At 48.0% G+C, this 18696-nt stretch overlaps 4 protein-coding genes across 4 annotated transcripts; 2 read left to right on the forward strand and 2 right to left on the reverse strand.

The window, feature by feature from the left end:
* Nucleotides 1-4718: 4718 nt before the first annotated feature.
* On the forward strand, nt 4719-9469 carry FIESC28_03623 (uncharacterized protein; the record flags this gene model as incomplete). The annotated part of the gene is made up of 3 exons (XM_031157772.1): nt 4719-5033; nt 5092-7630; nt 7677-9469. 3 exons carry the CDS (start codon nt 4719-4721, stop codon nt 9467-9469), a joined length of 4647 nt encoding a protein of 1548 aa, XP_031018032.1.
* An 847-nt stretch (nt 9470-10316) lies between these two features.
* On the reverse strand, nt 10317-11289 carry FIESC28_03624 (uncharacterized protein; the record flags this gene model as incomplete). Its single annotated transcript, XM_031157773.1, has 2 exons — nt 10317-10748; nt 10801-11289. 2 exons carry the CDS (start codon nt 11287-11289, stop codon nt 10317-10319), a joined length of 921 nt encoding a protein of 306 aa, XP_031018033.1.
* Nucleotides 11290-11947: 658 nt separating this feature from the next.
* Nucleotides 11948-12868, reverse strand: FIESC28_03625 (uncharacterized protein; the record flags this gene model as incomplete). The annotated part of the gene is made up of 4 exons (XM_031157774.1): nt 11948-12016; nt 12082-12320; nt 12488-12663; nt 12759-12868. 4 exons carry the CDS (start codon nt 12866-12868, stop codon nt 11948-11950), a joined length of 594 nt encoding a protein of 197 aa, XP_031018034.1.
* Nucleotides 12869-13181: 313 nt separating this feature from the next.
* Nucleotides 13182-17733, forward strand: FIESC28_03626 (uncharacterized protein; the record flags this gene model as incomplete). Its single annotated transcript, XM_031157775.1, has 3 exons — nt 13182-13391; nt 13450-17032; nt 17081-17733. 3 exons carry the CDS (start codon nt 13182-13184, stop codon nt 17731-17733), a joined length of 4446 nt encoding a protein of 1481 aa, XP_031018035.1.
* Nucleotides 17734-18696: the final 963 nt, after the last annotated feature.

Below are 18696 nucleotides of genomic sequence, written 5' to 3' on the forward strand. Positions count from 1 at the left end.
ATCATCCGCAGAGCTATCAATGGCCCGAATCCCAATCACTATGGAGACCACGACATGTCTTGTCCTGCTGTCAGAATCCTCTGACCGTATTAATCAATTTGTGTAGAAATGTAGCAGGGGTAATGACCAGGTCTATCCGTGCAAACTAGTATTCTCAACACTTGTTTTCAGGAGTGATTTTGAGGCATGATTCGGTTCCTGGTCATTCTCGCCGTCATGAACTGTAATCTCGTTTCCGTTTCTTAAAACCTACCTGTCGCCTTCTCGGCCACACTACGGGCATTGAGTTCAGGCACATCTTACTGAACTTTATTCACACCTCCTTGAATCGAGAAATATTACTTTGTCATCTTTAACGAGTATGAGTGCCCGGTGATCTTGATATATATACTGAAACTTGCTTTAGGTATATGAAATATACATGTTTCCTGGCCAGCGTATATGTACAACGTCACAGTATTAGCCCAGTCACCTCTTCATAGTCCTATGAGGCAGACAGTGACTTGTCGTCCATGGACATTCTAGTAATACACGTGGCAATGAATAGCATTGCAAATTATACTGCAGCGCTTCCCGTAGGCGGTGACGGTCCAGTACGAGTTCCCCATGGGTTTGGCATAAATCGGAGGTGAGACAAAGATAAGCTGCCTAATACTACAAGTGCTATCTTTCTTCCCATGGGCTCACGGTTAGTCCAACGTATATACCCGAAAGATACATACCTGGTCATGCCTGTTTAAATGAGTTGGTATGGTTGCTTACATGCTCTCTTGGATGAAAGCTACTGCCTATTGAATGGCAACGTCGAACATAACCCATCTCGCAGGGTGCTAGAAGAATTGACCGCTAAAACCATAAGAGATGAAATAATTTGGTCAACTTTTCTTAACTTAGGCTAGCATTTATTCTACTTTGTTTCTATAGCCTAAGTTTTAGAGGATATTTCTTCTGTTGCCCACCTAGCTATCGCATATATAGACAAAGTTGTCAGTATCTGAGCAGTGACTACACACGTACCAAAGAGGCGCTTAGTCAAGAAGCTCCATAACAAACCGAAAGATGCCCGCGATAGGGACGGATCGGTTGCCGCTTGAAAGCTCTGGATGTTTCTGAGCCCATGGCTATAAGGCTTGTGCATGAGATGTATGCTCCAGGTACTATCAGGGAGATATAAATCTTTGCCTACAAGTCACTGTAAGTGTTAGCTTGGAGCATCCGCATATAAGTTCCGTTTCTGATTTTTGATAATTGGAAATGCTGTCGAGACCATTTCCTGCTACCAAATGGCCAAGGGACTACCCTTCGCGATGGCCTGTACAAGTGGATGCACTGATGCTTTTAACCACTTCTCTTATGTGTCGATATAACTATTTAACAAAGGGCTCGAAAGGTTTTCAAGGGCGTCTTCATATCAGTCCCTTACTCTTCAAGTGAGCAGACTAGGAGTGTTGGCAGAGTTCGTAATGGCCATCATTATACCAGTGCCTCAGGGAACTATCAGATCCCGACAAGAAGCAAGAAAAAGATGATTCAACAGGAAGTTTCCAGATTCCATACTGCTTAGTCTTCGTTAATATGGCCAGGAGGGCTGAACTGCTATCTTGTAGTCAAAACTGTCTGGTAACATACCTCCTCAAGTACCTAATTGGATGAAGAAGGAACTAGAAGAACGGGCTGGCATTTTTTAACACAAAACCATGGGCCTCTGATAGGAGCTATGTCTGTAAAAGAAAGCCAAGTCAAGCTTCGTTCCGGTGTATGTAGTGACAGCACGGCCAATTAGACTTGCGTGGGAGCCTCTAGAGATGTCATGATTGCCAAATTAATCTTCTCGGAAACATACGGAGAATAGGACTATTCGACTGCCGAATTGACGCCTTCCCACTTCGGTCAGCAGCTCTGAGCAGAGTGTCGTTTCCCAAATGGTAGCCCTTGGACTCATATAGAGTAGGGGCGCTATTCGGATTGGGGTAGATGAATCTTCATGGCGGCAACCAGACATGCTGAACATCATACTATCTATTGGTGAGCGCAGATAGCCCCCGTTATATCGACACCCGGGTCAGAAGAATCACATCTTTCTGTATTCTCAAGAAGATTTGCTTGCTGTTGCGCCATGACACAGCAAAGCTCTGTCCGAAGTTGCTTCTGGGTAGGCAATTCTGGACACTTGCTCAGCCCTTGATGAAGAACTTGCGATGCAACAGAAAAAAGATTGAATGTTACGGGATTTCTCGCTGGTATCTGCATTCTCCAAGATGCTCTAGTACCTACAGAATAATTGTCAAGGCATAGTTCGATATCTGATAATTGGTACCTGCGGCGAAACCATCATACTTTCCCTCAATAGCGAGAGCGGGCAGGATGAACACGGGATATATAAGTCCAGAAGATAAACGGGTAAAGCTGTAAATTCAAGAACGAATGTTACGTTTCTCGGGGCTTCGTTCATGCCTATGCTGCATACCTATCTCGGTTGTTGGTGAATTCGTCTGCGTTCTAAGAGCAGCTATGATACTATATGAAGAACACACGCGTTGTGTCTCATTTAGCTTGGTCTATTCAGGTTGTGTTGGTTACTGTAGTTCTCGATGTCGATTGCCCCTGTCAGTTGAGCTCCTAAAGTCAGCGACTATCCGTGTAAGCCATACTGTGAGATTATAGTACGTCCCAACCTGGCATATAGCCTCGCCCTATGGTTTGACCGCTTCTGGCAACTTTCAATTACGAATTACTGCTTTTTAGAGACCTTGGTGCACCAGGCCCAACCCTCTCCTATCATACAGTTGGGACAGCGATTGGCCTAGTAGTTCACCGCAAAGGTAAGAATAGGTATGCGTGTCAATAGGGGGAGCAGGGAACACATAGTACCTGAAATCGAAGTCACGATTTCAAAAACATATCTTTAATCTCTGAGTGAGTCAACGAGTCTTATGAATCATTGACGTCGGCATTGGGTGAACGATGGTTTCGCATCATTCGCAAACTACAGATAATGCATGTCTTGAAGCGCCACAGCTGGGGTTATACTACGCAGTAGATCAAGGTCGGCTGGTGAGTCACACCGTTGTATGTAAAGACTCTATGGCTTATGGGAGGGTTGGACAGAGGAAAAGAGTGACTGCAGTTGTCGATCAAACCGGTACCGAAGTATGCAACTGAAGATGTTCTTATTTTTGAGGATCAACAGGCTGCATCTTCACACGATATTGTTGAGCACCATGCTGCCTGAGGGTTATCAATGGAGAGAACCTACATAGGCATCGAAACCTATTATCCACCTACAATATATATTGCCTGGTTCAGGGTAGCATGCTGTGGTTCTCGAGGTGCTTGAATTGAGCCGCTGCTTATCAAGCTCAGTGGAGTGGTGCTGCCAGAAGTTGGAGGTCCTTCCTTAATCGGCTGGCCGGGGGCCCACCTTCCAATGCCAGGTTAAGCGACGCCGCACGGGCCAAACGTCCCGGGTAGGGTCTGAACGGTTCAGACGGTATTTCCTTCCACTCCACCGGCGCCGAGTGGGGGTTTGCCTTAGGTAGCCCAGATTCCTTGCATCTTACTTACAGCTACAGCTTGACCGTTCAGTATCATTTGTCTTCTTGGCAGAGATTCTCGATCTTCATGTTCATGATCTTTTGTTAGTCCCAAGCTATCAAGGCAACCGCGTACAAAAGAACACTGATGCCTAAACGACCCTCCGCTCTGTCTAAGGCTTCAATTTCACTGCCTATCTCACTATCACTCAAGATGGCTGCTACTGATTGTCGCGATACTCGTTACAGTACAACACAGTACATACTCCGATTCTCCGCCAACCACGCAGGGTTGTTTCAAACTCCGTCAGTCCTTCCATTGGCTAGATCGGAAAGACCCTGCATTGTCACTTATGCTGGCTGACGAGCGGTCTGAATGCCGGCCTCATTTTACCTCTGGGAACTACCACAATGGACACAATAAGGCTCGACAAAGGACATTGTCCTATTATGCCGGTGTTGAATCTATAATGCGGCTGTACCCAAAGGTACACTCGTTCTGCACACCATACATCATACCTTGCAGTAAAATCCTACTCTTTGTGGATCTGTGGCACCTCGCCGTGAAGAGTCACAGGCAGCCTGGTTCACTATCTGAGGAACTTTGCAATTCACTAACCATCTAAGTTAGACTCCCAACCAACCCATGATGTTGCACCGCCTACAAGCAATACTGTATCTTGAGCAACCCAACCCAGCTCGTTATCCCTACAACACCCCTCAATTCATCCATGCAAGACCATTTTTGAGCGGTTGATTGTTATTATTAAGCACCAAGACTTTTGAACTTGACCCAAAAATCACACTTTGCCGTCTTATTTCGTTGACTCAATCCACCCAAGCGCGGAAGACGGCAACATAATATGGGCCCCGGCTTTTTCTACATATCCTAGAAGCGGCATCAGCCAGCTTATTCATTACATGTGCAGAATGTGACTGACTTGAGAGGATCACATAAAGTCTCTGTTGAACCCTTGCCACTTTTCTTGCAACCTACTTCTCTCATCTCCTTCGTTTTCAGGCATGTCGATCTAGAGACTGCTTTCGGTATACATTCACAAGATCTCAACGCATCATCAAGCATAACTGCTATTATAAGAACGAGCAACACAAAATATCGCCTTCAGGCGGTTACCGCCTTTGTTTCTCAGAGCGCTTCGTTTGTGGTCTTACATATCGGTCATGATGGCTATCAATAATATCGATATTGCTCTGACTGGCACGGGCCTTGGTCTCGTAGGATTGGCCACTGCTCATGCTTTAGTCGCAGCCATCAACCAACTGCGGAAGCGCACTCCCAAGGATAACTTTTATGAAGACGTCGATGGGAAAAGTACGCCAGAGAGCATTGCTGCCTTCTCGAACCGGCTACCCAAACTCTTTATTCTCGCCTTTTCTGTTACCGGCTTTGGAACATCAACCGCCATATCAGTGCTATCATTTCTTTATGCCCCTTTTGGAGAATTGTTTATTAGAAACTGGCTTATCGCAGCCGCGTGGGTGAGTAATTTGAAGCCGCAAGTATTTTCAAGTGAAACTAACGATTTTCCTCACATAGGCTCTAATTGTTCTGCATGCCATCTCATTAAGTGCCCACCACTCACCTGTAAAGGTCCACGACCTTGGACTCTGGCTCTTGGCCTCTTCAATTGTTGTTGCGGCTATTACTGTACCCCAGTTAAGCAGGGAAGCCCAACATGCTTCGCACGAGACCCCCGCTACTCTTGCACTTCGTTCTGTGAATGTCGGCGCTGCCCTCTTTCTCGGCCTCTTCAGCGTATTACTTCCACGCCGACCTGACGTTTTTGTTGAAGATCGCAAGGTCGATGGCCAGTGGACTGTATCTGCCTTCAACCGCTACACTTGGTCCTGGATCAGCCCTCTCATCAAGTTTGCTGTTCAAAAGAAAGATCTCGACGTAACTGATGTTCCTTATCCGGACAGGACTCTGCGAGCTGAAGGTCTGAAAGAAGACTGGTTTGCAACTAAACCTGGGGTTAGCCTTGTACGCTCGGTATTTTGGGCCTACAAAGGCCCATTTGTGTTCCAGTTCTCTCTCACCACCTTTCGAAATGTCTTGGCTCTTCTGCCTTTCTGGGCTATGTTACGAGTCATCAATATTCTTGAACAGCGTGATGTGGGACTGGCCGGGTCATCAAATCTAGAGCTTTGGGTTTTAATATTTGCCATGGCTGGTTTGAACCTTCTGGATGCTTGGGTTGAGGGATGGGTTTTCTGGTACTCGTTCTCATGCATCGCTCTCCCTATTCGGTCTCAGCTTTCAACGCTTATCTTTGAGAAATCTCTTCGACGCAAGAATGTCAAATCTGCAGAAAAGTCAAAAGAGGCAGACGAGTCGCAAGAGACGCCTGACAAGAAAAAGGAAGATGAATCTGACGATGGTTCGAGCGTGCTCAAATCTCAACAAGCCATCGTTAACCTCGTCGGCGTTGATGCTTTACGAATCTCCAACTTCACAGGATTTCAATGCCTGATTTTCAACAGCATCTTCAAGTTGTTCTTCTTTTCGTTCTTCTTGGTTCGACTCATCGGCTGGATTCCCTTCATCGCTGGTTTCACGGCCTGGGGTCTTACCCTTCCTGCCAACGCTTATTTCTCGAAAGAACTGTTGGGCAGATCAGACAAGCTCATGAAGCTTCGTGATGAGAAGCTTGCCGTGGTCAACGAAGCTCTGCTCGGCATGCGACAGATCAAATTTGCTGCGCTGGAAAGTCGTTGGGAAAAACGTATTCTGACTATGAGAGAGAGGGAACTCAAAACTCTTTGGGGACTCTTTGTCATCGATACCGGCCTTTTCGGGTGTTGGGTCGTCAGTCCTATCCTTCTCGCCGCGACATCTCTTGCCGTTTACGCTATCGTCAATGGTCAACTCCTACCATCGGTTGCTTTCGTCAGTATTGGAATCTTCAAGGCTCTGGAGGTCTCACTTGGTGTACTGCCGGAACTTATCACAATGGGAGTCGACACTTATGTTTCTCTAAAACGAATTCAGACATACCTCAACGGCCCTGAGATGAAGCAGACATTGTCTGAAGGAACAGAGGTTGCCTTTGAGAATGCAACTATCGCTTGGCCTGAGGACGACGAAAAGCCCGATGAGGATAGGTTTATTCTTAGAAACCTGAACTTCAGCTTTCCAACCGGTGAGTTGTCTGTTGTTTCAGGAAAGACTGGTACAGGAAAGAGCTTGCTGCTTTCTGCTATCCTTGGCGAGACAGACATTTTGGAGGGCTCTGTCTGTGTGCCCCAGACCGTCTCCCCTGAGGAGCGACATGATGCACAGGCTCACCCTGGCGACTGGATTCTTCCCGGCTCCGTCGCTTATGTTGGTCAAACCCCGTGGCTTGAAAGTGCTTCTCTCCGTGATAACATCTTGTTCGGCCTGCCCTTCATTGAGGAACGCTACAATCAGACCGTCGAAGTGTGCGCTCTGAAGAAGGACCTACAGATTCTGACAGATGGCGATAAGACGGAGCTCGGCGCCAACGGTATCAATCTCAGCGGTGGACAGAAGTGGCGAGTAACCTTAGCTCGAGCTATCTACTCGCGTGCTGAGATCTTGGTTATGGATGATGTCTTTAGTGCTGTCGATGCACATGTTGGTCGACACATTTTCGAGAAGTGTGTCACAGGCGATATCTGCAAAGGACGAACGAGGATTCTTGTTACTCATCACGTTGCTCTGGTCCAGTCGAAGGCCAAGTACATTGTCGAGCTTGGTGAAGGTATGGCTCTGCACTGCGGTCTAGTAGCTGACTTTGTTCGTGATGGAACTCTGGATGAAATCAGACAGCATGAAGAGAGTGCACAACCGGCTACAGAAGATGAGACGACGGATTCATCTACTGCTGTCAACTCCTCAGATGCCTCTGTCACCGACCCCACTGAAACAAATGAAAACAACCCATTGCAGAAGGTGCCTTCCAAGGCCGCTAAGCAATTTGTTGAGGAAGAAGCACGAGAGAAGGGTATGGTGAAGAAACACGTTTATCTTACTTATCTCAAAGACAGTGGCGGTGCCCGGATGTGGAGTATCTGTGCTATCGTCTTCCTTGCTTTTGAATTTGGAATTCTCGGTATGTCTCGAAGTATCCAAGTATGTTGTCTTGCTAACAATTCTAGCTCGAGCATGGTGGCTTCGAATCTGGACTGGTGATGTCGACGAGAGTGTTTCTACTGGCAGTATTCATCAACAGCACGGCCATGCCTCGGTCTTTTCACTGCAACATTTCCCATACAACTCTGCACCTGAGTTCAAGGCCGCATCTCATTACGATTTGAAATACTATCTCTGGATTTATATTGCAATCTCATGTGTCACAGCAGTTGTTGGTACTTTCCGATTCTTTTGGGCCTACTACCTTGCCATCAAGGCGAGTCGATCGCTCTTCGAGAAGATGTTGTTCACGGTTCTCCATACTCCCCTGAGATGGCTTGATACCGTTCCTGTTGGTAGAATTCTGAACCGATTCTCGTCAGATTTCAACATCGTCGACAATCGCATCACTATGGACTGGACACAATTCATTTCCAACCTTTTATCTTTAGTTGGTGTCTGTGTCGCCGCCTTCTTTGCCTCTGGTTTTGTCATTCCCTTGGCCATAGCCTTGTTGGGGCTTGGTTGTATTCTGGGCAATAGATTCCTTTACGGTGCACGACCATTGAAGCGACTTGAGAGTACTTGTAAGTCGCCCGTTTTCGAGCTCTTTAACGCAGCACTCGCGGGTGTTTCTACGATCCGAGGATACAAGAAGTCCCGGGTCTACATGGACAGGATGTATCAGAAACTTGACACATGGGCCATCATCACTTCCTATATGTGGCTTGTCAATCGCTGGATGGGTCTGCGCATGGGTCTCATTGGCACAATTTTCTCGATAACTGTTGGCATCATTGTCATCGTCAGTCCTAGTATGGACGCCGCTCTTGCCGGATTCACCTTGTCCTTCGCTATGGACTTCGCCGAGAGCATTCTTTGGACCATTCGAAACTACGCGACTATGGAGCTGAACATGAATGCAACGGAGCGAATTGTTGAATATACGGAGCTCGAGACTGAGTCACTTGAGGGAGAGAAGCCATCTGCCGCTTGGCCTACATCAGGAACCATGGAGATCGACAACCTGGAGGTCTCTTATGCACCTGATTTGCCACCCGTGTTGAGGGGAATCTCTTTTGATGTTAAGAACAACGAGAGAGTCGGTGTTGTGGGACGTACTGGTGCCGGAAAGTCCTCCCTGACCCTTGCTCTGTTCCGATTCTTGGAAGCTCGCTCTGGCAGTGTTACGATTGATGGTCTGGATATCTCCAAGGTTGATTTGCATAGCTTGAGATCCCGCCTGGCTATTATTCCTCAGGATCCTGTGCTTTTCTCAGGCACCATCAGATCTAACCTTGATCCATTCGAGGATAACACAGATGATGAGCTTCGTGAGTCACTCAGTCGTGTCCACCTTGTCGATTCTCAGCCCGCCACTCCCGCGAACGAACCCTCCTCGCCAGCAACGTCAACAATCGCTGTCAAGAACACAAACATTTTCCGAGACCTATCAAGCCCCATCTCTGAATCTGGCGGTAACCTTTCACAAGGTCAGCGTCAGCTGCTATGTTTGGCCCGTGCCATCGTAGCTCGGCCCAAGATTATGGTGTTGGACGAGGCCACTTCAGCTGTCGACATGACTACTGATGCACTCATCCAGCGCAGCATCAGAGAGGAGTTTACTGATAGCACGTTGATCGTTATTGCACACCGTCTTAGCACGATTGCTGACTTCGATCGTATCCTTGTCCTCTCCGAAGGTCAAGTCGCAGAGTTTGGAACGCCCAAGGAGCTCTACGAGCAACAGGGCGTGTTCCGCGACATGTGCGATAGCAGTGGAGAGAAGGAGAAGCTAAAGCAGACGATATTTGGTTAAAAATGGAAGGAATTGAGAGATTTATTCACTAGATGAGTTGAATCGCAAAGTAAAAGTATTAATTGAGTTTACACTGCAATTTTCAGTCGGCCATCTCAACGATTGAGATGGCAAACGAACGGGTACATGTTTTATTTCTCATGTTACGTCTTGTCCTCCAGGGGAGCTTTCATATAGGCTGGTCTCTTGAGATATTGGTGCAAACACAAAATGATTTGTGAATCTGCAAAGCAACTCTGACTGAGAATTTGTCCAGGTGAAGCAATTATTCGAGCCTTTGACAAGAAAGGGGCCAACAAATGGCCAGAATGAAGAGGTCAACCAGTCTTCAAGGCTATATTGGGCAAAAAATGTGGCTCCGCCCGGGTTCGAAGAGGGATCTCTCATGGTGTTAACAAAATGCCATACTTGACGGTCAAAATTTTGGGCCCATGTTGGTGGCTCGCATGCTCGTCGAGCTTCGATGTAGGGTAGGTGGGATGCCATGATCTTGCTCGCAGCAATTCTTTGATACACGTTGCAAATCATACCAACATATCAAAAGAAGTGTAAACATAAGTTGTTAATATTAGATACTTAAATATTCAAACTGTGGTGCATGTTGTTTTCGTACAGTTGCGGTGCTCGACCCAAACCAAAACACAAGTGGCATTGAGTTATCAAACGTTGTTCTGGAAATCACAGCATAAACGAAGCGGCAACCTGAAGCTTGCAGTTCTGTGTCTTTTAACATAGTCATTGATTTAACGTTAATTCTTCAAGTATGTACCTGGTAGTGATATTTCCTGATGCGCATTTATCATGATATACAGATTTTATACAAGTCTCCATTCCTGGCCCTCCCATTTTATTTTCCAGACTTTCCAAACAGAGAAGTAATGTAGTCTCCGAATGTAGAGTTACCTTGAGCTTGTCTCTGTTTTCTTTGCTCTGCCTGGCTATCCCAGATCTTCTGGACATTGCCGGCGACCTCGGCCTTGGCCTGCAGATCGGCGCGAAGAGCAGCCTCTTCAACCACACGCTCCTCAGCCGGTAGCTTGTCCAATTGCTCCTTCCACTGTTGCTGGAGTTCTTCTGTGGGCACGACGGAGTCGTCCTTGGCCTTGGGCAGTGTAGATTTGAAGACGGGAACGGGAAGACCTTCGGCCTTGGCCTTTTCTACTGCCTCTTCGTGCTTCATCATCCGTTGGTAGAGAGCGTCGGCATGCATTTGGATATCCTCCTCCACCTGGGGTGATCTGCCCACTACTGATCCGTGGCCCAACGCACGAAGGAATCTCTGTATATAGTTAGAAATCTGGAGCATCAAATATCAATCGTGAGCAACATACCGATTGCATCATGTAACATCTCTCAAATCTGCGCACTTGATGTCTGCACATTTGTATTTGGTCGTCCCAACTTCCATGCTTCATGCAATTCACCCACTCCTCTTGATACTCAGCGCAATTCTCCAACGCCGCTTTGCCAATGGCTTCCTTTCGCTCCTTGTACGCTTCCAACACACCCATCAATTTTTCATGATCGGTTGCCGTCTCGGCTTCAATTTCGGCCAACGGGCGGTAGTTCTTCCATAGGTGCGCATATCGTCCGTCTTGATATAAGCTCGCTGAAGGAGCAGCTGGCTTTGGAGTTTGTAATTCTGTTACTGCGGCATCGAAATTGCTGGGTTGCTGAGTCGCTCGGGGAGGGTTCGTGGGTTGGGATGCTGGGTATTTGAGGGGAGATTCTTTCTCGAGAAAGTCGCGGAGGCTGGGGTCGAGTTTTGCTAAAGGGTCTGCCGACTTATCGGTGCCCATAATCGAAGATATCCAGCCCATTGTGACAGAGGCGCTTAATTTAGCAGAAGTAGAGGGTAGAGAGATCTGTTGGAGCTGGATGCGAAATCGACCCTCCAAACTTTCAGCATAGCTTCAACTGCGATAAAGTGGAGGTATGAATACGATACTGGCACTGTACGAAATACTGTATGTCTACTACATTTACAACGTTGCCAATCAGACGAAGCTCATATCAAGAAGAGCAATTCAAAGTTGAGAACTACAAAGCAGCTAATGTCACACAATTGATCCAGATGTGGTTTTGGTCATCAATTGTCATCGCTATTTTATTTTGAAGTGAACAGCACCTCATTTCCAAAGCCGAGCCATGTCTAGATATCATGAACGAAGAGCTTCATCACGGACGCAACAGCATCTCACAAGTTTAAGCATGAGCTCTTCACTGGTATTTTTGGTCGGTGAATAGTCAAAGGTATGAACGTAATCTTGAGATCATGACGACCCTTTTCCTAGCCATATCACGCCCGATTGAACCATCAACCCAAAACAATTGTCTTCGTGAATCCTTTTTTATTCGCGATTGCATCTATAGCACAATCATTTGCAACGCAACATCCGGTGTCCGACCCTTCAGGGGAAATTTTCCATTTGCCCTGATGCTTATCACGCCTTAAAAATGCCAGAAGAAAGTCCCAACTTAAAACTTAGAGAACTTCTTAACAGACTTGCCGGTTCGGGGCAGGACACGCAGGACGTTGAAGCGGACCTTGAATTCATGTTAGCGATCATCCCTGACACGTAGAGATTCCAAATTGTTCGGGCCAAACGTACAGTCTTGCTGAGAGGTCGGCACTGGCCAACGGTGACCTGGTCACCCTCCTGGACACGGAAAGCGGGAGAAACGTGGGCGGCAACGTTCTTGTGGCGCTTCTCGTAACGAGAGTACTTAGGGATGAAGTGGAGGTACTCGCGGCGGATGATGATGGTTCGGTGCATCTTGGTGGAAACGACGGTGCCGGTCAGGATACGGCCACGGATGGAGACGAGACCAGTGAAGGGGCACTTCTTGTCTGCAAGGTCAAAATGTCAGCAATGCGCTCTCCATATAAATCTTTCCCATCATTTGTCTTCCATGACACCCCGTCATTCGTTCGTCTTCCTCGTGCATTCGTTTGGCGATTTCGTGTTCGTTCTTCGTCCTCAAAATTCCCCATGTCCTAAATTCTTTCGCACGTACCGATGTAGCTGCCCTCAATGGCGGTCTTAGGGGTTCGGAAACCCAGACCAACGTCCTTGTACCATCGTCGGCCACCCTTGCCCGGTCGGGTGGACTTGGTCTTGGTCTTCGAGTTCTGGAAGATGTGAGGCTGCTTCTGGAAAGCACGCTCCGACTGGACGGTCAACTCGGTCGCCCTGATGGAAAGGTTAGCGACTCATTCGTTTTTTCGACATCGGATATTTCGTTTCGCTGTGACTGACATCTTGAATTATCCTTCTCGGGCAGGTACCGTAGCGAGATGGCGTGTCGTAGGTTGCTGGTTGGGCGGATGTTGAGACTGGCTAAGGCGGACAGTAGTTTTCGCTGAGATGGAGAAGTAGGGCAAAAATCAACACACATTTCTAGGTTAGGGCTTGGAAAATTTATTGCTGCGCCACAGCTTGATCGATGGTACACGTGATGGAGGATACTATTGTGGCTAGTGTGATACACGTGAGCTGGCGCCAGTTGCTTGTTGCACTTTAAAGTGGATATCTCGGCGACGTGGGTCCCCTGCCCCTAACAGCGCTGCCGAAGTAAACAAACACGCGTGAGATGGATGGATGTAGTTAATGCATTGCTAGTCACAACCCACTATCAGTTTATCGCCATCGCGCTTCATGTTGGGGAATGAACTTGTACCAGACAAGATTCAGCGACTTACTCACACACAATGGCGCCTGGCGATGCCACTCTGCCCGCCACGCGGCGCACGCGCAGATCAATCGGTGCGCATACAGATGTTAATAAAGCTTTCGAGAAGGAGAATGCGACAACCGACGTCACAAGTTCGCTGGCTGCGAATCGCAAAAAGTCAAGGAGCAAGAGTTTGGGTCCTGGCGGCCTAGATGCCCTTATGAAGACCAACGGGAACAGAAGAGCTGTGAGACATGATTCTTGTTTCTGTTATTTAATTCTATATCATGTACTAATAAACTCAGTCTCTTGCCGTCCCTACAAGAGCCGCCCCGCGTTCAATCCTAAAACCAACCATGCCAATTCCCGAGATACCCCCCTTGAAGCCCAGACAACCAGACCTAATTAACTTTGGAACACCGACACAAGAGATTTCGACTCCTACTTTGCGCAGCTCAGAGAATAGTGGATCTAAGATTGCTGTCAAGACCGAGGAGGAGCAACAAGCCGCAGCACGAGAACGTGAGGAGCGGGAACGTCGCGATGCCCGTCGCAAATCACTTGCCAACCGTCGCGTATCATTCGCCGCCGAGGCAACACTACATACCTTCCACGAAGTCGAATTCAATCAAGATTCAACAACATCTACAGATTCGACGAGACGAAACTCTACTGCAGCACAGCAGAGACAACAGGATGAGGAAGACAGGAATAACCGACGAGGCTCAGGCCCTCCTCAGATCGACTTTCACGACTCCGACGACGATACTGCGACGACACTTTATAGTTCAGATTCCGAGCCTGCAGATGCGGTCGAAGAGGTTGCTGATGTTGAAGAAGATGGTGACGATGACAGCAGCGAGTCTGACGACGGAACGATGATGACTGTCGACGATGTGACTGGAACAACAGCTGCCTCAGATCGGTCTGTTGATTCTGACGATGGAGAGTCGGCCACACTAGACGAAGCCCTTCGACTGGCTGCGCGAAGAGCCGGTGCCCAACAGCTTGAGGACGACGAAGATGATGACGATCTAGACGACGACGAAGAGTTCATTCCCTCGTTTGGATGGGGTAAAGACGCAAACAAGCAAAACATCGCTGCTCAGGACCAGGAGAATCTACCACCTCCACCCCGCCCTCAACAGGCTCAACCGAAACCACACACAGAGGATCCTACAGAGACAAAGATGAGCATGGAAATGGACATGGATATGGATATGGACATGACACGCGCAGTTGGTGGTATAATCAAGCCTCAGCCAAACCAAGAGTTCGACCCAGATGAAGACATGTCTATGGATGTTACTCGTGTGGTGGGTGGCATACTTAACCGTCAACCCCCACAAGAACGCAATGCAGACGAAGATATGTCCATGGATGTCACACGTGCATTCGGCGGTATTGTCAACCAACCTCAAAAAGCGAGCGCCCCTGTGGATGACGAGGAAGACGAAGATGATGCCCCAATGGAAGAAGCTACTATGGAATTTACGACTGCCATTGGAGGCATCCAACGCCCACCACCTACTGAAGAGGATGACTCGGATGTTAATGAGGACATGTCCATGGAACTCACCACTATCATGGGTGGGGTCTTGGGGAAGAACAAGAGGAAGAGCATCGCTGCTTCCCGAAGGCGTACAGTCTCTCAACCTGACGATGAAAACGACGATGACGCCCCGATGGATATAACTCTTGCAGTTGGCCAAATTCTCTCAAAACCGGACGAAGAAGAAGAAGACAACGAAGATGAAGGTGACGCTACGATGGGCATGGATATGACTACTGCTATTGGTGGTATTCTCAACAGAGTAAAAAATGGCTTCCGAGATCTGGGCAAGAGAGTCATGGAGGAAGAAGCTGATAGCGCAGCCCACCCAGACGAAGCAATCCAGGCCGCCATTAGCAAAACTCCTGCTAATGACTACCTCGCACCCCCTGCTACGAGCGAGATGCAAACCACCACCCCAAGTCCCCGACGCTCAAAGTCTCCCGCAAAATCTCCAGCAAGTGTTTCGCGAAATGCCACCAACCCCAAGATCCCAACGCCTCAACGAAGCACTCGAAATTCTAGGACGCCCTCACCTGTGAAGTCGACAACAACACCACAGTCAGCCAAAGTCAGGACTCCAGCATCCGCCAAACCAGCTACACCTCAGCTCGACTCAGTTGTATCAGAACGGATGACTACTCCTCGTTCTGCACAACGGCCCCTTTCTGCTTCTCCAAAACGACCATCATCCGCTAGAACTACCAGAGTCAGTTCCAGGACTCCGTCGCCTGTCAAGTCCACTCCCAAGCAAGGGCTCTTCCAGAACAGTTTCAGAAATGGCAGTCGGACACCGACAGTCACGTTGACACCTCAACGATCACTTTCGGGACTTGGTGCAGATCGACCTGGACTTGGGTCACCGCAGGTCACTGCACTCTTTGACCGCCGAGGCTCCATTGGCGACGTGGCTACTAACTTCGTGCCCGGAAAACGTGGTGTCATGTTCGAGGATCCCAAAGAGATGACAGAAGAGATGGACCGTGAAGCTTGGGAAGAAGAGGAGAAAGAGAATCGTAGAAAGATTCTCGAACGGGAAGCTGACGGTGCCGAAGCTACGCTTAACCTGCGCGAGATGATCGACAGCCTGAGCCCCAAACGCAAGCCGCTCAAAGGGCGCAAGAGTCTTCACGTTGGGAGTGCGAAGGGCCTTTTGGGGAAGAGACCGAACGAGCTTGATGATGAGGAAGAGGCCGAAGAGAGTGATGGCGTGAAGAGACTCAAGGGTCATCAAGGAAGCCCAGTGAAGAATATCAGACTCCAACAGCCGCCTTCTAAAGAAGAGACGACGGGGAGACTGAACCTTTCATTCCGCAAAAGCTTGGGGCCTAACACGGCCACACCGACATTATCTTCACCAGCGAAGCCTGACGCAGCAACCACACCAAGGCACCAGGGAAGATTCAAGGATGTCGCAGATGATCGAGCTGGCCATCAAGTCAATTTCGATGAATCGCCTGTTAAAGACGCCGAACAACTGGAAGATGAAGCAGAGGCAGAGGACGAGGCAGACGGAGAAAGAGTCCATCTCCAGGACTTCTTGAACATGACTTCTATCCGCTTCATGGAACTGACAACCACCAAGCGCCGTCACACGCAAGCCCCTGGAACCCTCGAGAATGGATTCCTTGACGAGGGCAAGGAGGACCTCTCACTTGAGCGCTGTGTTGTTGCAGGAGCCTGCACTGTCCCAATGCTCGAGCTATACCAGCACTCCTGTCGTGAATTAAAAAAGTATATCTCCGAGGGTCGTAGGATTGTCAAGGAGATCGAGACCGATACCTTTGAGGACAACCCTCCGCTGTTCAAGGAATATATGGCAGCCGCACCTGACGTCAAGACCTTGATGGACAAGCAATTTATGAACGTCAAGAATCACGCCCGCCTTCTGAGTAAGGCTATGTGGTACGAGTGGCGAATGAAGTTACAAGAGGGTTTGAGACAAGGCCTCCTAGGCATCGACGAAGGCATGGAAGCCGATAAGGAACTTTTGGATAAGCAAAAAAGTCTTCTTGATTCTGTCCTACCTGATATCGTGGCTCGTTACAAGTCGCTCGTGGAGGAGAGCAACAATCTTGAGGAAGTCGCCCGAGAGCTTGCCGACTGTGATCCTGCTGATCTCGAAGCTGCTCGTGATGAGCTTGCCTCTCTCGATGAAGATGTTGAGTACAAGAGAAAACGCATCGCAGAGCTGAGAGAGCAGTTTCAAGCCTCAGAAGTTGAGGTTGAGGATTTGATCACCCAGAAACAGAACTGCATTGATGATATTGCAGAGTCTGAGAAAATTCGAGAGGAGTGTCGTGGCTGGACGAGCACAGAGGTTAACAGCCTCAAAGGTACGTGTTCTTGGCAACTTAATAAATGATTACTAACCCAATGTGTAGCTCGAGTTGATGCTATCGAGAAACAACATGGCTGGTCGGTGACTGGTATTTCTGGCACTGTTCTATCTATGGCATACAAACGTGAAATCGAGATTGTTTTTGATATCACGGCATTCCAAGAGCACCAACCCAACACAACAATAGATCTCTGGTACATCGCTGTGGATCGAGAAGAAAACCCACGACCAAAGACTACGGAAAAGGAGTTTTTCTTACAAACTATTCGCGATTACGCTCGTGCACTCCCACATAATCGCACCGAGGTTTCTCACCTCCTCAACAGTGTGCAGGTTGCTTGGGACAAGGCGAACTTTGTGTCGTCACAAATCGAGCGACTCAATGCCACCTTTCCTACTACAGTACAAAGGACTTCCGACTCAAGTATAGCAATCACAACATCTTTGTTGCTTGTGCCGTTGGAGAGTCGTGTGGAAGTCAAGTTGGAGCTCCACAGTCAAACAAGTGGAGATGGCCTTAATATGGCTCTCAAGCCTGAGGCTAAAGTAATGTACGGCGAGCACTTCAATGTTCCCAAGGTCGCTGACTTCCTTGCGACAAGGATAGGCAAGGCTGTTGGGGCTGGTGAGGAGCAGTGGAGTGATGTGATGGTGGAATTGCATGGGCGATTGATTGCAAGAGGCCGTAAGGGCTAGCCAACTTTACAGACATAGTAAATAATGAGTGATGACGGGACCGGTAGCATATGGGAATCAGAAAGCGGCGTTGTTTCGAATTAGATACCTAGGTTTGGCTTTGTCTCTTTGTCAGGACATGATAGTATTGACCGCATAGTAGCTTTGTGATACATAATAAATAGATGTGACAAACAACAATGCAGAAACTCTTTCGCTTCCATTCATCTACCACGCTAAGCTATCTATTGACATGTCTTCTGGAGTACCTGGTGATTGTTCATGCTTGTACATGATGTTCGAATTCAAAGTGTGGTGGGCTAGGTATTGAACAATCGATGAACACTACGAGATTGAACATTAGAACAATTAATGAACCCAGAAAGATTTAACGTTCCTGTATTCATGATTCTGAACACAATTCAAAATGTAAAAATTTAATAGGGTGGCATTCTTTGAACATGTACTGGCAGTGACAGCCAGCTGCCAGGAAGTGACGGCAGTGCTCGCCAATGTCAATCGTCGACACTTGAGGTTTGATTCACAGCAAACAGATTCTGCTGGCACTTCTGTTTGCCTAACCGTAATTCAATTTCTCTTCCTTCCTTCCTCGATCTCTTCTTTTCTTCACAATCATCACAGAAGCTTCACACTCATCAGCCAGTTCGCGCATCAACATCAACATTCAAGTGAGTTCCCCTGAGATCACAACATATCGTATATATCTACACTACGCTTCACATCAACTTCACCTTCGCATATCGTATACTGCAGTGACAGCGAGAAAACTAACGGTTGCATCTTTGCAGGCCATTCGCTTTTTTCCTGTTGTTTTCCCACAATCATCACAGAAGCCTCTCTCTTGATAACCAACACGTTTTCCACCACTATCCTCAAGTAAGTCTCCTCGAGATCGTAGTAACCATACTCGCTTTCGTATACGACGGACAAACTGACGGTTACATCTTCGCAGGCAATCTGCTT

Source organism: Fusarium coffeatum, assembly GCF_003316985.1.
Source record: "Fusarium coffeatum strain FIESC_28 chromosome Unknown BRIP53273_contig_77, whole genome shotgun sequence".
In the NCBI taxonomy this organism is placed as follows: domain Eukaryota; kingdom Fungi; phylum Ascomycota; class Sordariomycetes; order Hypocreales; family Nectriaceae; genus Fusarium; species Fusarium coffeatum.